Raw genomic sequence first — 18,893 nt, forward strand, 5'->3', positions numbered from 1 at the left:
CCCAGAAAACAACTTATGAATTTAAAGTAGCCAATGGAACCCAAAGATAAAACCTTGTGTGTTGTGAATAATCCTTCAGCCATCAGTGGAAAATGTTAGCTCTGCTCTTTCCAAGTGGAAAATTGAAACTGTCTTTTTGAGAGTCAGTTCGTCTGCTCCACTGTGAAAAAAATAATGTTTTAATATAACAGCTTAAACCACCCTATAGTAAAGACAGCAGAGTAGGACTATGAAATTCAACCCTCTGGTTATGAGGCTGTTTCATTTACGCTGGAGTGAACTGGCACCAAAGGACAATGAACCAGAATCAAATTCAAGAAGAAAAAATATAGTTTAAAAAAGAATAACCACGCAGATGCTGGCTTGGAATTCACACAGTATTTCTTTGGGGCTTTCTACAAGAATATTGGGGATCATCACTGCAAAACTTAATACCAGTTCTGTGAATTCTTTCTTGAAAATATATCTAGGCTGGGTGTGGTAGCTGTAATCCCAGTACTTTGGGAGGCTGAGGCAGGTGGATCAGTTGAGGTCAGGAGTTCGAAACCAGCCTGGCCAACATGGTGAAACTCCGTCTCTACTAAAACACAAAAAAATTAGCTGGGTGTGGTAGTGCGCACCTGTAGTCCCAGCTACTCGGGAGGCTGAGGCAGGGGAATCACTTGAACCTGGGAAGCGGAGGTTGCAGTGAGCCTAGATCACACCACTGCACTTCAGCCTGGGTGACAGAGCAAGATTCCATCTCAAAAAAAAAAAAAGAAGATATATGTGTGTGTGTGTGTGTGTGTGTGTGTGTGTGTGTGTGTGTGTGTGTGTGTGTATAAAGAGAGAGAGGGGGAGAGACAGAGCGTGCAAGCCCTAGTCTTGCTTTTGAGGAAGGTAGATGTAGAGTTGGCCTCTCTGCTCCAGCTTAGGTTAGAGATTCCTTATCTCATAACTCACAGAAGGCACCTCAACAGAACGTCCCCAGATCTATCATCTGAAGGCAGTTTTATTGTGGTTTTTGGACAGCAGCATCTTTAAGGCTTTTGGCCTTATAAAATCTCTCTTTGAAACATTTATGATTTTATCAGTAATCTGATTGGCATCTGTTCAGATTTCAAAATCCTTTGCCTCCATCTTCAGTGAGATGTATTCTTTCTTTCCCTTAGTAACTTTCCACTGTGCCCTCCTTGACAACCCCCAATTCTAAAAGCTCCTTTATTCTTCAGGAAGAAAAAAAGCTATGACCTTTCAAACTACTGTGATAGTTCTTTCTTTGCCTTAATCACGACACTTTTAAAGTCATTAGTTTCTACTCTTCACGTGTATTTTTCATTACCCTTGCATTTTCTTAATGTCTTCTTGTACTCTCTTTATTAAAAGTCTTTTCTTGAAATTATCCCTCAGTGGTCAGATCCAAGGCCTTGTCTTTGTAGTGGGCCTTTCCAGCTCCAGCCTCTTGGAAGCATTTGACATGGAACTCTTTCTTCAGTTGGCCTCCATGACACTATTTTCTCTTAATTTTCTTTTTTTCTTTTTTGAAATGGAATCTTGCTTTGTTGCCCAGGCTGGAGTGCAGTGGCGTGATCTTGGCTCAGTGCAACCTCTGCCTCCTGGGTTCAATTGATTCTCATACCTCAGCCTCCTGAGTAGCGGAGATTACAGGTGTGTGCCACCACATCCGGCTAATTTTTGTATTTTTCGTAGAAATGGGATTTTACCATGTTGGCCAGGCTGATCTCGAACTCCTGACCTCAAGTGATCTGCCCACCTCAGCTTCCCAAAGTGCTAGGATAACAGGTGTGAGCCACCATGCCCAGCCTATTTTCTCCTGGTTTTCTATGTTTCTGATGTTTCTAACCTGGTTTTTTTTTCCTGACTCTTCCTCATCTTTTCTATCTCTAAATATGAATATTTCTGTATTTTCTGTCTTCTCACCTTTGATACTTTCATCTGCTTCCACAGTTTTAGTTTCTACTACCTGTCTTTGAATGCTACCCTTCCCTAAATAGTACTATTTGTGTATGTACTATGGTACTTTTACAACTCCTACTGTATTACATAGTTATTTACATACATACTTGATTTAAATTTTCTGATTGCCAGCTTATTTAGGGAAGGGAATAAGTGTCTTTTGGTTTTGTTTTGTCTTTCTGTATCCTTTTTATATCTAACCTGTTTGTTCTGGGTCTTGTTTGTTGAAATGTGTAATATACATCTTCTTACATCTCTGTTATATAATCCCCTTGTAGCTTGTCTTCTGTTGCTTAGCACCATCCCTCCTTTTTTTTTCTCCCATGACTCTTTAATTTATAGGAGCTGGTTGTTCGTTTCCTCAAGCGAGCATCAAATAACCTCCAGCAGTCACTGAGGATGGTATTACCCAGCCGACGATTGGCACTTCTGGAACGCAGAAGAATCCTGGCCCACCAGCTGGGTGACTTTATCATTGTATACAACAAGGTAAGTCTTGTCTGTTAGTCTTGTGCTTTGGATTGCCATACACTGTCAGAAACAGACTGGATAGAAGCCTCCGTGCAACTGGATGGAGACCTTCTTCTGTTCTCTGGCATCACCATCCCTTGTGTATTACTGTTAGGGGAAGCAGGACCCCACACCTTAACCCAGCTGGTCTGAAAAACTATTAATTACTTCCGAAGGCCCAGTGGCCATAGATAATTCTTAATTCTTACCAAAAGGCAGATTCCATTTGAGCAGTGAGATGAATCCTAGACTGTGTGAGTCTGCACGGTTGTTAGTGCCTGTAGAAAGTGGCAAATTGACCATTTGAGAACAAATTTGAGCTGTGGGTTGAATACGATGACATATTCTTTCTTGAGCAAGTTATACTTTCATCTTTAAAACATTTTATACAGTTACAGAATTTTACAGTCAAGCCCAAGAGATACACTATTTAATTAGAATATTTTACAAAGCATTCTTCTATATCCCGGGATCTCAGAATGCATTAAAAATATGATTTTGAGTGTTTGGGTTTGGGAGGTTTGGTCAGTTTGCAGAAGGAAAAGCTGACAGAAATTTAAATGGCTTTTCTAAAGTTGCATGGAATTGTTAGTAGAATATCAGTACACCAAACTCATAGACACAGTTTACTCCAGATCTGTTGAGAATTTTGTTATGTCTTATGTAAGTGAAGAATTTATTCAATATGGAAGCTGCTATAAGAGTACCTTCCAAGATCTGTCTTTCCTAATTGGAACAAAATACTGTGTCTGTTGTCGTATTGTTAAAGCTACAAGGGTGATCGTAGATATTACTAAGCTACTATAAAAAGCTCTTTAGTCAATGTGCTGTGTAAGTAGAAAGTAAAAACATGATTAAAATTTATATTCATTCTGCAACTTTTACTTGGGAATTTCACCGTGTTTTACAAAATCATGGCCAAAAGTAATATATCACATTTATAGGTAGCAAAAGTACATACAAGAATTAAATGTCTTTATTATAAGGACAGATTAACTCAAGGTTATTTGAAAGTACATGATGAAGTGCATATTTATTGGGAGTCAGTTTTATCTTGTTGTTTTTCTGTGGGGTTTGGGCACTGGGTAGGAAACAGAACAAATGGCTGAAAAGAAATCAAAGAAGAAAGTTGAAGAAGAAGAGGAGGATGGGGTGAATATGGAAAACTTTCAAGAGTTCATCAGACAAGCAAGGTAGAAGACGTTCTTGATTAATTAAAGCTGTCTTATTCCATCTTCCATAGTGCTGATTGAATACCAGCATTCCTTTGTTTCTGACACATGGATGTGAATGAAATCACTCTTAAAGCTGGATACAGTGGCACACCGCTTTAGTCCTAGTTACTTGGGAGCCTGAGGCAGGAGGATTGCTTCAGCCCAGGAATTCAAGGCCAGCTTGGGCAACATAGTGAGACCCTGTCTCTAAATGAAGAAAAAAGAAATCATTCTCAGAAGGAGAAAACATTTTATAGACTTGGCCTCTCCATATCTTAGCCAATGATGTTGCTGTTTTCATGGCTTCAGTTATCAAAACATTACTGCTGGGTAGCAGGGCTATAGTTCTAGACAGCCTTCACAGTACACATCTCTTGAAGTCACAAGAGAGCCCTTTGGAAAGTTGAAGTTAGAGGCATCTCATATTTACTGGGTCTGAATTTATCCCTGACCTACTCATGGAGTGGAAATGACCAAATTTTGCCTACATTGTATAGGTTGAGGAATTTGCAATTTCTCCACTCTGTGAGGGTTACACCTAATTTATATAAAATAGAACAAGTTCTTCATGCTTAGGGTTAGCCTTTAGAAATGGAAAATCTCAGTATTCATCTCTCTATCTTGATAAAAGTCAGCCAGGCCATTTTGTCCATTTATGTTGGCTTACAAAGGAAGAGATAACAAAGGCACTTAATTTTAAATCTTGTAAAACTTACACTGGAGGATTTTTTTCTAAATAGAGAGATGTGCAAAACCATTAAAATAAAATAGGATTAAAAAACCATAAACCCCATTACTTAGGCTTCAACTGTCAAAGTCACAAATAGAGAGAAAATCAGTAGAAAATCTACCCTATGTTGATTTGTGAAGTTAAATGAGGTACGGGTAGGGGCTTATCAACCACCAGCATAATATGATCTTTGTTTAATACCTTTTTCAGACCTCACTATCATACGCTTTACAGCAAACAAATATATCATTTTGTAGGAGTCCATAATTGTATGATGTTACTTGTTGATATTTTTGAGTCTTAAGTAATATGATTGATAAAACAGGTATAGAAACAGTTTCTCTCATCAACATTATGAAAACAGAAAAGGATTAAAAAAAAAAAAAGATAATTTTCAGGTTTATCCTAAGGATCTTCAAAATCCCTAAAATATATATTTAAAAAAACCCAGAGTTTAAAAGAACACTATTTCCCAAGCAAGTCTAACTGGATACTAAAAATGAATTATATATACTGTTAACTAATTCTATAGATTTGGAGATAAAATGCATTGGAACATAATTACTTCTGAATGTGGATTGGGTATTGATTTTTGGGAAATAATGTGGTAAAGTTCTTCTTTTATTAAGTTTGGTTTGAGTACATGGATGCTTTTCAGGGCTGGTAAATTCAAATACGTGCCGGAGTCAGACAGGAAAACATAAATTATGAAGTGGGCAAAGGATGAGACAGATATAAAGCAGCTTGTATTTTGACCAGCCATAACCTTTGCCTTTCAGTATTCTGTGAAGGGCCAAATAAAACACACTGACAGGCAGAGGTTTGCAACCTCAGCTGTAGATCTTTGATAGTTACTTGAGAAACTTTTCTTGTGGCATTTGGCTACTTTGGAGACTTTGGGGTTTACGCTGAGATTCATAAAGCTGGTTTCTAGGTTCTGGTTAGGTGTTTTCTGAAGAGGGGATATAGGTTCTCTGTGATAATGCAGGCATACTTCACTTAATAGCTACTTTTCTAGAACATAGCCAAGCTTCAAGGAAAAGAAAAGAAAAAGGCCGTTGAGAAGCTGCTACAGATGTTAAAGTCCATGTGTGTGATATGTTCACTAGAAGAATCCACTGGCCCCTCATCTGTTTTCTTACACTTTCTATTTTGTGGCTATTCATAAAGAGCATATAATTTCAGTAATCTGAAGTGATTTAGAGATGATCTACCTTGGCCTCGTGCATTATATAGATGGTTAGGGAATTCTATGGTTATTGATGGATTTCCTTATTTTTGACTTAGGCAATGAAAATGACAAGTGGCTCTTTAAGTGAAGATACTTCAGTTATCTAGAAGTGAACTGAGCAAACTGTGAAGGGCCAGATAATAAACATTTCAGACTCCGTGGGCTGCATATGGGTGGGGGGGGTGGTGGTGGTGGTTGTTCTTGTTGTAGTTGTTGTTTTGCATATTCTTTAAATGTATTTTTTAAAATTTTTGGCTGGGGGCCATAAAAACAAGTCACTGGTCAGGTTTAGCCTACAGTGTGTAGTTGGTAGCTGCCTGTTCTCAAACGTGGCTGTCCAATAGAACTTTTTGTGGGTGACTACCGAACACTTGAAGTGTGGCTAGTTTATGGAAAAGAATCTTTAATTTAATTTAATTTGAATTTAAATAGTCACATATGACTGACTAGTGGCTACCATATTAGACAGTGTAGATCTAGAAAATTCACTGTGGAATGAATAAAGCCTTATGCTTTAAATTTTTTAGATTGCTTTCATTTATATTTTATTTTAACCACCTATTAATAGGGAATTTTCAGCTTGTGCTTTTCATTTTTCCCTTTTCCAGCTTGCTCTGTTTTCATAATAAAATCTGGTGGAAAGATTTTCCAGAATAGCTTCCTGTCTGACCATACTTTTTCTCCTCATTTCAGTGAGGCTGAACTGGAGGAGGTGTTGACTTTTTATACCCAAAAGAACAAGTCTGCTAGTGTCTTCCTGGGGACTCACTCTAAAAGTTCTAAGAACAACAACAGTTATTCTGATAGTGGGGCAAAAGGTGGTAAGTATGCTGGTTAGTTAATGAAAAATAAGAACAAGTGAGGAAATGAGAAATGCAAAGGAGAATGAGGAATAATGTGTTGGCTAAGCACTAATAGTCTCCAAGGTAATGAGACTTTGCAGCATGGGGAGGGGGTGGAGAATGGGGGACAGTGCTTTTTGTCCTAAAAGCAGAAGAGGGGCATGGTCTGATTTTTTTTTCATGGCAATTAACAACAGAGAGCTTTTCAAGAAAAGCTAATAATAGCTGGTATTTAGTGAACACTTATCTTTCTATCTGCTGGACATGGTCTTATTTTTTACTTCCCAAAACCACGTAGAGTGGGCGCTACTACAAAACCTCTTTACAGATGAGAAACTAAGCTAAAAGAGACTCAGTAACTTGCCCAAGGCTATTCTTTTTCATGCAGGGACAAGGAATTTGATCCATAGTCTGCCTGACTCAAAGTTTGTGCTCTTAATATACTCTTCTATCTCTCTTAATGATTATTTCTGACTCTTGTCAAGTTTATTACTTTCTCTAACTTAACATCATTGGCATTTTGGACAGGAGAATTCTTTGTTGTGTCGGGCTGTTCCATACCTGGTGGGATATCTATTATACTTGGTTCCAAGCCTGACATGCCATTAGCTTTCCTCAGCTATTGTTATAATCCAGAATGCCCCTACATGTTTCTAAAACTTCTTACTGCTGGGGAATTCCATGGTTGGGGATTTTGGAATTGAGTATGGATGTGGCTGTCTAGCTCACGTCACCATGATAAAAAAAAAAAAATAGCAGTGACATTCTGTTATAAACAAAGCTCTGTGCTTTAAATGTAGTTAACTTAAAACCTAGATGGAAGCCTAAGGCTTAGGTAATCAACCTACTGATTTTGTCAGTGTGCTAAGTACTAGATTCCAAGATGGAGACTTCTTCCCTGCTCTTAAGGTTATGATAACCTAATGTGGAAATAGCCAGGAAGATTGGTCATTTAAAATGTAGACTGAATTTTCCTAAAGAAACAGTGTTGATGTTCTAAAAACTGGTTTGGTTCCTAGGCCAATCCACATGAGCTTGTTTAACTGACTGTATAATTGAATTATTGTATTACTGGAAATCCTGAATCCAGCCCTTTTCTTTGAGTTTTTCTAACGTCATTCACCTGTTCATTCATTCCTTCTATACTTCTTTTTTTACTTAGCACCTATTATGTGTTAGGCACTTTCATGGTTGCTAGAGATACAATGACCAGGACTGTCACAGTCTTTAACTTTACAAAGTTTATTGTCTGGTAGATAAAGTTGGGTGAGTGAATAGAAGAAGAAAGCTGGCAGAAGCTCTGAAAAGCTCCTATAAGAGTTTTGGCTAAGGGAGACAAAGGAATTCTTGTAATAAGGTTGGAATAGAGAAAAGTGTGCTAATTTGGGGAGGTAGGGGCCTAGATGGACATTCATCTAGTAACTTCTCCCCTGGCAGTAATGTGAAAGCCCTAACAGCATGTAGTGGCAATATCTTTTGTACTGATAGGTCATTCAAATTTCTAGGGTTTGTGTTTTAAGGGATTACCTTTACGTAAGATCCATACCTATGTAAACCTATTAAGGATAACTAGGAAACCTATTAAGGGTAGTAGGAAGGCTTCAGTCAAGGAAACAACATTATGACATTTGATAGTATAGTATCTGGACTCATTTCAAACATGAACAAACGAGTGTGTGACAGTGTTACCACTGCTATTGGCGACGGAGGGGAGAAAATTCATATGTCTTTATTCTTTCACTCTGAAAGATGATGTATAAAATGGCCTTTCTTAAGTTTTTGTATGATTCTAGCCCTTGACAAAGATTTTGGAATATTTTTATATGTAATTAGCTTTGGCTATTCTGTTTCAAAATTCTGTAGTGGAGAAAAAATTAGTTATTAATGTCAAAATTGATTAGAGTGATACTATTATTGAATATACTGATCAGCCTATCTCCAGTAAAACTGAAGAGTTTAAGAGACAGAGCCATCGTAGTATCCAGGTATTACGCCAAGAAATAGTGGGACCGCTCTTGCTGTCTCGGGGTAGCTTCGCTGCTCCATACATATTATAACTTCTTGGCTCCAGGGGCTACCACCAACCAACGTGATCTCTTAGAACCCTCTGTCTGAATTCCTGGCATAAGCATCTGACCGCCCTTATTATTATTATTATTTTTCCAGATAAGCCCTAGCTTGTTGGCTGTCTGTGGATGGCTGCCCTGGGTTTAGGTACTTTTCCCTGGTTCAGTTAACTGTAGCTGGGATTTGGAATAGCTGGGAATCATTTAATTGGTTGCCCACTCCATAGGGCTGTGGGTGTCTCCATCTTTGGAAAAATGTGATGAGATGTGCCATGTTTCCCAGCATTGATTAGCAGTTGTGTTATATTTTTGGAAATAAAATTATGTATAGAACAGCGGACTTGCAATTGATTTTAGGAGAGTCCAAGCTCAGTATTTCTTATTTCAGATCACCCTGAGACTATAATGGAAGAAGTGAAAATGAAGCCGCCTAAACAGCAACAGGCAACAGAAATTCACTCTGATAAATTATCTCGTGAGTGATTTCAAACCTACCTAGATTTACTGCTCTCTGATAATTCCCTAAAAGAAGAAAATAGTCATCAGATATTAAATATTTCTAAAGCATGGAACATTACCTCAAAGAAATATTTTTTTTTGTTTTTCCTTTTCCCTTAGAATTTTCTCTTATCTATTGATAAGCTGTTTTCCTTCCAAAGACTTTTTCATTTTCTTAAGTTTAGAAATTCTGAGTTTAGAAATTCTAGTTTCTGAGTGAGAAATTAGAAAAAATTCTTTTTTCCTAGAAGCTTGAAGAGAAGGGGGAGAGGAATTAGCTGTTACTAGTGGAGACTTCATCTTGATGTCCTAACATGTGTAAAACATGCCTGCTCTGTTTCATAGTGGTAGTCCCAACTCCAGCTTTTAGAAAGGAATAAAAGTAAATTCCTATTTCTATTGCCAAGTTGTTTCTGGTAGGCAAAAATCATTAAGTTTATGATGAATACTCATTAAAGTCTGTATTTTTCATGATTCCTGTTTCATGCCAAGATTATTGTGATGTTTATGTTTTAAAAATATTTGTTTTATAGAGATTGTATGTTTGTTTTTTCTAAAATGATGTCTTGTTTTGTTTTTAATAGGATTTACCACTTCAGCAGAAAAAGAGGCAAAATTAGTTTATACCAATTCTTCGTCTGCTCCTTTCTCTGGTCCTACTGCTACTCTGCAGAAAATTCCCAATACCCATTTGTCATCTGTTACAACCTCAGACCTTTCTCCAGGGCCTGGCCACCATTCTTCTTTATCTCAAATTCCTTCAGCTATCCCCAGCATGCCTCACCAGCCAACAATTTTACTGAACACAGTCTCTGCCAGTGCTTCTCCCTCCCTACATCCTGGGACACAGAACATCCCAAGCCCTGCTGGCCTGCCTCGCTGTCGATCAGGAAGTCACACCATTGGCTCCTTTTCTTCCTTCCAAAGTGCTGCACACATCTATAGCCAGAAACTGTCTCGTCCCTCTTCAGCAAAGGCAGGTGAGTGAGAGAACGAAAGATGGTCCACAATGTGAGCTCCTCCCCAGCCCCAATAAAGAAAGAATGTGATCTCTTCCCTTTGCCTTTTTTTAAATTTTGAAATGGAAAGGGACACACACTGCATTGTTCTGATGTGACTAAAGAAGGCTTGCATTGCATCCAGTAGCATGCATTCATTGATGCAAGAGAAAACAGGACTTCTTTTAGGTACTGGAGATAAAGAGATGAATCTGACAAGGCTTCTGTTCACTAGGAGCCTACAGCCTAGTCAAGAGATTTCCTGTTAACCATAGACCTATGAGTGTGCTCTATGCATTCTCTGTGCTTCAAATAGTTATTCCCAACATCAGACAAGTTAGTTTTTAAGACAAGAATGACTTGAATAAATAACCAAAGAATTCTTAGAATAGGATTTATCATTTTAACTGAAATAGACCTATATTGTCAAATTTGTCCTTCTTTTTTTAATAACAGCTTTATTGAGATATAATTTACATTCCATCAAATTCACCCTTTTAAAGTGTACAATTCAGTGGGGTTTTTTTTTTATATATTCACAGACTTGTTCAATCAACACCACTATCTAATTTTAGAACATTGTCATCATCTCCAAAAGAAACCCCATACCTGTTAGCAGCCACTGTCTGTTTCTTCCTCCCCCTAGCCCCTGGAAACCACTGATCTACTTCTCTGTTTTTACAGATTTGTCTATTCTGGATATTTTTATATAAGTAAAATCATATAATAGGTGGTCTTTTGTGAATGGCCGCTTTCTATTCTGGACATTTTATATAAGTAAAGTCATAATAGGTGGTGTTTTGTGAATGGCTGCTTTCACTTAGCATAATGTTTTTCAGGTTCATCCGTGTTGTAGCATGAACTTCATTCCCTTTATGGCTGAATAATATTCCATTGTATGGATATACCACAATTTGTTTAGCCATTAGTCAGTTGACAGGCATTTGATTTGTTTATACCTTTTGGCCATTATGAATAATGCTGCTATGAACATTTGTTTGTAAGTTTTTGTGTGGACATATGTTTTTATTTCTCTTGAGTGTATAGCTAGAGTGGAATTGTTGGTTCGTATGAAAACTTATTGTATTTCCTCTTTTTGAGGAACTTGTAAACTGTTTTCCAAAGTGACTTTGCCCTTTTACTAACAGCAATGTTTGAGGGTTCCAGTTTCTCTGTGTCCTTGCCATTACTATGAGTGGTCTCTGTTTTTGATTTTCACATCCTAATGGGTATGAAATAGTATCTCTTTTTTGTGGTCATGATTTGCATTTACCTAATGGCTAATGATGCTGAATATCTTTTCATTTGCTTATTGGGTATTTATATATCTTCTTTGGAGGAATGTCTTTTAAATTATTTGCCCTTTCAGAAATTGGTATGTTTTCATTTTTATTGTTGACTGTAAGTGTTCTTTATTTACTCTGGATAAGAGCCCTTTGTCAGATAGGATTTAGAAATATTTTTTCCCTACTTGATGGTTACCTTTTTACTTTCTGGAAGCACAAAAAATTTTAGATTTTAATAATGTCCAATTTATCTGTTTTTTTCTATTGTCACGTGTGATTTTTTTAATCTTATCTGGAATACTATTGCCTAATCAAGTGGCACAGAGATTTCCTCCTTTTTTTTTTTTTGAGACAGATTGTTGCTCTGCCGCCAGGCTGGAGTGCAGTGGCATGATCTCGGCTCACTGCAACCTCCGCCTCCAGGTTCAAGCAATTATCTTGCCTCAGCTTCCCGAGGAGCTGGAACTACAGGCACATGCCACCATGCTCAGTTAATTTTTGTAGTTTTTAGTAGAGGCGGGGTTTCACCATGTTGGCCAGGATGGTCTCGATCTCTTGACCTTGTGATCCGCCCACCTCGGCCTCCCCAAAGTGTTGAGATTGCAGGCATGAGCCACTGTGCCCAGCCCCAATTATGTTTTATAGTTTAGGCTCTTACATTTAGGTCTTTTGTCCATTTTGAGTTAATTTTTCTGTATGGTATGATGTAAGGGTCTAACTTCATTCTTCTGCATGTGGATATTCAGTTATAGCAACATCATTTGTGGAAAAGAGTATTGTTTCCCCATGGGATTGTCTTGGCACTCTTCTCAAAAATCAATTAATTATAAATGTAAAGGTTTATTTTTAAGGCCTCAGTTTTATTCCATTGACCTATAAGGCTGACTTTATGCCAATATCACGTTGTCTTTATTGCTACAGCATTAGAGTAAGTTTTGAAATCACCAAGGATGATTGTTCCAACTTCACTCTTCTTTTTCAAGATTGTTTAGGCTGTTCTGGATCCCTTGCATTTTCATATGAATTTTAGGATCAGCTTGTCAATTTCTTCAAGAAAAGGCAGATGGGATTTTGATAGGATTATTATCTGTGGATCAATGTGGGGAGTATCTTAACATCAGTCAAGATTTAAACACTAGTAATAGCTATGTTAAGGTGAGTTACAGCTAAGACATGTTTTATAAATAGCCAGTCTATATTTCTTAATACCTGATTTCAAATGAAATGGATATTTTAATAGACAGCTTGAGTCAGAGATATTAAATGGTCCGCTTTAATAAGTCATAAATATGACTATACACATATGTATATATCTCTGCTAATTCTGGGTAATCATTGTTGTTGTGATTTAATTTTCTAAAATCAGTAATAATAATGATCAGTTATGTTCTGGTTTGAACTGTTTTTTCCCCATGTAAGAAATTCAGTAAGATCAATGTCTTCGGTGGCCTGTGTTATCAGAAAAACTTTTTCAAAACCCTCCCTTTTGATCCTTTCCAAGAAAAAGATAGGGAGCAAAAGAAGTTGGTCAGTTCATAAATATTTTCTGATATCTGTTGCAATTTCTTTTTTGACTCTTGGATTATTTATAAATATATTATTTAATTTTCAGGTAGTTGGGATTCTTTATTTTTATAATTGGTTTGTAGCTTATTTCCACTGTAGTCAGAGAGCATTTTCTGAATGGATTAAACAGTAGTAGACGGCAATATATGGACAAAAAAATGTAATTTACAACAGCCTGTAATTGATTGGAGTTAAATTTTTCTGTGGTAATTGAATGCTTTTGGAATAAGAGTAAGATTTTATTTTACTATAGACTTTTTAAAGTTAAATATACAGCGTCAAATTTCAAAGGTCATCACTAAAAGAATAAAAGTATAAATTCTAATCTTGTGGGGAGAAGAAAAATGAATTGCAGATAAAAAACATGCAGAAACTTAGGTGTATGCAAGCAAGAAGCATAGAAAAAGCAAGATAAATAGAAATTTAAAACATAGTAAATTGGCCGGGCACAGTAGCTTACGCCTGTAATCCCAGCACTTTCAGAGGCCGAGATGGGCAGATCGCTTGAGGTCAGGAGTTCAAGACCAGCCTGGCCAACATGGTAAAACCCAACCTCTACTAAAAATACAAAAATCAGCCAGGCGTGGTGGCTCCGGCCTGTAGTCCCAGCTACTCAAGAGGTTGAGGCAAGAGAATCACTTGAACCCAGGAGGCAGAGGTTGCAGTGAGCCAAGATCACGCCACTGTACTCCAGCCTAGGCAAGAGAGCAAGACTCTGTGTCTAACTACTAAAAACAAAACAAAAAACCTGGTAAATCAAGTCCAAATATATCAAGAATCAAATAAACATAAATAGGTTAAACTTGACAGATTTTAAAGTTAAAGAAAAATCCAACTATATGCTGCTTACCAGAGGCACACCTAAGTTTAAGGACACAGAATGTTTAAAAGTAAAAAATTGAAGAAAGAAACACCAGATAAGTACCAACCAGAAGAAAGCTGGTATGGTTGCATTAATGTGTGCTAAAACAGGCTTGAAGATATAAAACTTTCTTACAGATAAGGAGTAACTACATAATGACAAAAAGTTCAGTTCAGTCAAAAGTTTAACAATTCTAAAAGTATCTGCAAATAATAAAATAGCCTCCAAATATGTAACACAAAAATGGAAACAACCACATGAAGAATGTATAAATCCACTGTCTTAGTGGGTGATTTCCACATACTTCTATTAATTATTAATACACTAAACAGATTTTTAAAATGCAGAAAGGATAAAGAGGATTTGAACAAGGAGATAAGTTTATTTATTTATAATATATAGGACTGTGCACCCAATAATTAGACAAAACACCTCAAGCATACATGATATATTTATAAAAATCTGTCATATCCTACATCATAAACAAGAGAACAAATTGCAGAGACTTGGTATCACACAGCCACATTCTTTGTCCACACTGCAATTACGTTGAAAGCCAGTAACAAAAAGATATAGAAGAAACCCCCATGTATTTCAAAATTTAAGAGTCACAGAAGAAATCCTAATGGAAGTAAATTATTAAGTATTAGAACTGAATGATAATGAAAAGTTGTATGTCCAAATAAGTAGAGAGCAATGCAAATTAGTATTTGAAGGGAAATTTACTGGCTTAAATAATTATAGTTGGTGTGCACCTGTAGTCCCAGCTCCCTGGGAGGCTGAGGCAGGAGGATTCCTAGAGCACAGGAGTTTGAGACCAGTCTGGGCAACATAGCGAGATCCCATCTCTAAGAATAAATAAATAAGTAAATAAATAAATAAAAACTTATATTTGAAAAGAAGACAGGCTGGAAATTAATGTGCTAAATGTCTGGCTTTAGACATTATAAAAACAACTATCATAAATCTAAAGGATAAAGAAATAATAAAGAAGACATGGGTAAATAATATAAGGAATAGAAAAGCACACATAGAAAATATAAATACACCCAAAATGACAAAAATAATCTTGTTAACTTTATTCCAATAAAATTGAAAGCTTACATAAAATGGACCAAACTCATACAAACTATAACTTATGTAAAATTGACTCAAGAAGGTGAAGAAAGTCTGAATAGTCCTATAAGCATTAAAATAAGTGATACAGTAGTTGAAAGTCTTAAAGAAAATATAAGGCCTAGATTTATGGGTAAGTTCTAATCTTTCAAGAGGTAGATAATTTTAATATATTTAAAAAAACTCTTCTGGAGTGTGGAAAAAGAGATACTTTTCCTCAGGTTATTCTGTATGGCTAGTTTTATCTTAATAATAGAACCAGTTAAGGAAAGTATTAAAAAGGAAAATTACAGACTGGCTTTGTTTATGAACATAAATGCAAAAATTTGAATCAAAATAAAAGCCAATCAACTCTAGCAACATCTAAAAGAAATAGTACACCATGAGCAAGTTTATTCAAGGAATGTAAGAGGGGTTTAACGTTAGTAAACCTATAAATATCTTTCACCATATTAATATAATAGATTAAAGAAAAAACCATATTCTTCGTCATGGTACATGCAGAAAAAAATTTGATAAAATTCTGCACTCATTCATGATGATAACTCTCAGCTCATTAGGAAGAGGAGACTCCCTTAACCTGTAAAAGGGTATCTGCCAAAAACCTACTAGAGCTATCAGTCTAAATAAGGAAACGTTGAAAGCATTCTCTTTAACATTAAGAACAAGTAAGGATGCCCACTAATATTCCTTCTGTCCAGTGTTTTACTAGAGATCAGAACCAACATAGTAAGATAAGAAAAAGAAATTATAAGCATAAGGATCATCACTTCTTGGCCTTTTGGTTAAGATCAAGTGTAAGCATAAGCATCAAAAAAGAGGAAACAAAATTGTATAATTGCAGATAATATATTGTCTACATAGAAAACAAAATAATTACAGATACGTTTTAGAAATAGTTATTTTAGCATAAGATTAATATTAAAAAGTTAATTGCTTTCAAAATTACTTGCCAGAAGTGATAGAAAACAATTTTTTTGATTGTAACAAAATGTAAATAGCATATAATTTACCATTTGAACTATTTTAAGTTCAGTGGCATTCAGTACAGTCACATTATTTTACAGCCATCACCACCAATAAAAATGTTTTTAAAAATATCACTAATAATAGCATAAAAGCTGTGTCACCTAGGAATACATTTAGAAAAGAAAGGAAGTTTTATAAGACTACATTGAAAGACATATATATTAGAGATTAACAAAAATTTAAATAAATAAATGAAAATTTAAATAATTGAATTTAAATAAATATACCACGTACATGCATAGGAAGACTCAATATCATCAAAGTTTCCATTTTCATCACATTAATCTCTGTATTCAATACATTTCCAACCAAAATCTCAATAAGTGTGTCATTGAATTTGGTAAGCCTATTCTAAAATGATAATAGAAAGGCAAAGAGCCAAGAATAGTGAGAACCTACTGAAAAAGAAAAACAAGGTGGAGGAGCACCTTATTAATATAAAGGTCTGATACTTAAGACAATGTGGTATTGGCAAATGTGTAGACAGATTGACCAGTGGAACAGAATAGAAAGTTAGAAACAATCACACAGGAAGATGGAACTTTGATGTATGACAGAGATGGCATTGTAGATCAGAGGAAAGGGAGAGATTTCTCAATAAATGCTTCTGGGGTTGGTTGTTGGTTATCCCCACAGAGAAAGATGAAATTAGATCCCTGCCTCACACCATGTATAAAATCAATTTCAGATGTAAAACTTCCATAATGAAATAAAATAATAAAATAAAGGAAACCATCATTAAGAACTTATGGTATGGAGCAAAAGTAAAAACAAAAGCACAAGTCATATAAGTCAATAAGAAAAAGATAGCCCAATAGAAAAATGATACCAGAAAAGAGGTAACATGTTCAACATCATTATTAATCAGGTACATGAAGACTACAATGGGAATTATTAAGACACTTGACAATACTAAGTGTTGAAGAGGCTATAGATCAACAGGAATTTTCTTTCTTTGTTAAATTTGAGACAGGGTCTCACTCTGTTACCCATGCTGGAGTTTAGTGGTGCAATCATGGCTCACTGCCACCTTGACCTCCCAGGGCTTAAGCAATCCTCACACCAGTCTCCTGAGTAACTGGGACTCTAGGCCCATGTCCCACACCCAGCTAATTTTTTGTAGAGAAGAGATCTCACTTTGCTGCCTAGTCTGGTCTCAAACTTCTGTGCTGAAGTGGTCCTCCTGCCTCAGCCTCCCAAAGTGCTGGGATTACAGGTGTGAGCCACCGTTCCCGGCCCAGGGATGTTTTTCTTTTGTTTGTCGGAGTGTAAAAAAGTATCACTTTGGGGCCGGGTGGGGTGGCTCACACTTGTAATCCCAGCACTTTGAGAGGCCAAGGCGGACCGATCACAAGGTTGGGAGATTGAGACCATCCTGGCTAACACTATGAAATCCCATCTCTACTAAAAATAAAAAATAAAAAAATTAGCTGGGCATGGTGGCGGGCACCTGTAGTCCCAGCTACTTGGGAGACTGAGGCGGGAGAATGTCGTGAACCCAGGAGGCAGAGCTTGCAGTGAGCCGAGATCACACCACTGCACTCCAGCTTGGGCGACAGAGCAAGACTCTGTCTCAAAAAAACAAAACAAAACAAAACAAAAAACCACTTTGGTATTACTACATAAACTTGAAAATTTACATACTTTGTGACCCAACAATTCCTCTCCTGGGCATATACAAGAGGAGCTCTTCTACATGTGTGCCAGCAGATGTATGCAAGAGTGTTTATGGCTGCATTGTTTATAATGGCAGTATGCTTGCAATAACCACAAGAGCCATTGATAGGGGAATAGAAAAATAAGTTGTGGTGTGTTTACAAAATGGAATGCCAGACAGGAAGGAAAATGAATGATTTTCAGCTATATTTAGCTAGGATAAATCTTGGAAGAGTAATGTTGAATAACAGAGCAAGTCCCAGGAAATATCTATAGTAGGATACCATTTTTGTAGATCTCAAAGACAAGCAAAGTTTTCTGGTATTTTGTTTGTGTATGTATATGCACACAAATATATTTGATAAAACTTTTTGTTTTTTAAAAAAAGAATGATTGATAAGGGGAGATTAGGAATGGGGAGGAACAAGCACATAGGTTAGTGCATATTGTTGATAATGTAATTCCTAAGTTGGGTATTAAGCTCACAGGTGTTCATTACAATATGCTTATAACTATATATACAGCTATTATAAATATTTTGTATGTACTAAATAATATAGTAAACATGAAAAAGTTACAGATTTAGAAAGTCAGTTGTATATGCAGAATGATCACTGTTATATTAGCGTTAATTTTAAAAAGACAGAAAGGAAATAGGTTATGTTATTTCTACTTTTCTGAGTTTAAAAATTTTTTTCAAAGAGGTGACTTTTACAATCAGGGAAAATGTGAACTTTTATTTTATTTTATTTTATTTTTAGAGACGGGTTCTCTTTCTGTCACACAGGCTGGAGTGCAGTGGCATGATCATAGTTCACTGTAACCTTGAACTCCTGGGCTTAAGTGATCCTCCTGCCTCAGCCTCCCAAGTAACTAGGACTACAAGCATGAGCCACCGTGCTCAGCTGAATCTTGATTTTAAGTAATTTTTTTGCCAGAATTTCAATGCTTAAATAATAGAATGCTGTGATATTACAGCTGAAAGAAGAAAATTTAAATCTGAAAGGGAAATCAGCCGCTTGAAAATACAAGGTTATTGTTATTTTTCTCATTATACTCCATTTTGCTTTTATCCCCATTTCCCTTTTGAGCTTTCTATTATGGATGATTTGACAGTGGATGCCACAGGCTGTTGACAAGTCTAGTTACATAACAAGAAAAACAAATAAGAATTATAATGAGTTTCAAAGATATATTTTTTATTCAGTAAGATTAGCAAATTCTAGGATTGGTTATTCCCCATTACATGTAATGAAAATTATTCTTTGTGAAACTTTCATTATAAGCAAAAACACATTAATAAATAATGCATGTGGCAGTTTGGTAATAGGAA

At 36.2% G+C, this 18,893-nt stretch overlaps 1 protein-coding gene across 3 annotated transcripts in view; it reads left to right on the forward strand.

Annotated features, from left to right (window-relative positions):
* TTLL5 (tubulin tyrosine ligase like 5) overlaps positions 1-18,893 on the forward strand; it is a 292,858-nt gene that overhangs the window by 110,778 nt on the left and 163,187 nt on the right. For all 3 annotated transcript variants that reach the window (XM_025392848.1, XM_025392849.1, XM_025392850.1), the window contains 5 exons: positions 2,299-2,445; positions 3,556-3,659; positions 6,335-6,462; positions 8,938-9,024; positions 9,632-10,027. In XM_025392848.1, coding sequence (XP_025248633.1) covers positions 2,299-2,445; positions 3,556-3,659; positions 6,335-6,462; positions 8,938-9,024; positions 9,632-10,027 — 862 coding nt within the window. The remainder of the gene's footprint in view (positions 1-2,298; positions 2,446-3,555; positions 3,660-6,334; positions 6,463-8,937; positions 9,025-9,631; positions 10,028-18,893) is intronic.

The sequence above is a fragment of the Theropithecus gelada genome, chromosome 7b, assembly GCF_003255815.1.
Source record: "Theropithecus gelada isolate Dixy chromosome 7b, Tgel_1.0, whole genome shotgun sequence".
Taxonomy (NCBI): domain Eukaryota; kingdom Metazoa; phylum Chordata; class Mammalia; order Primates; family Cercopithecidae; genus Theropithecus; species Theropithecus gelada.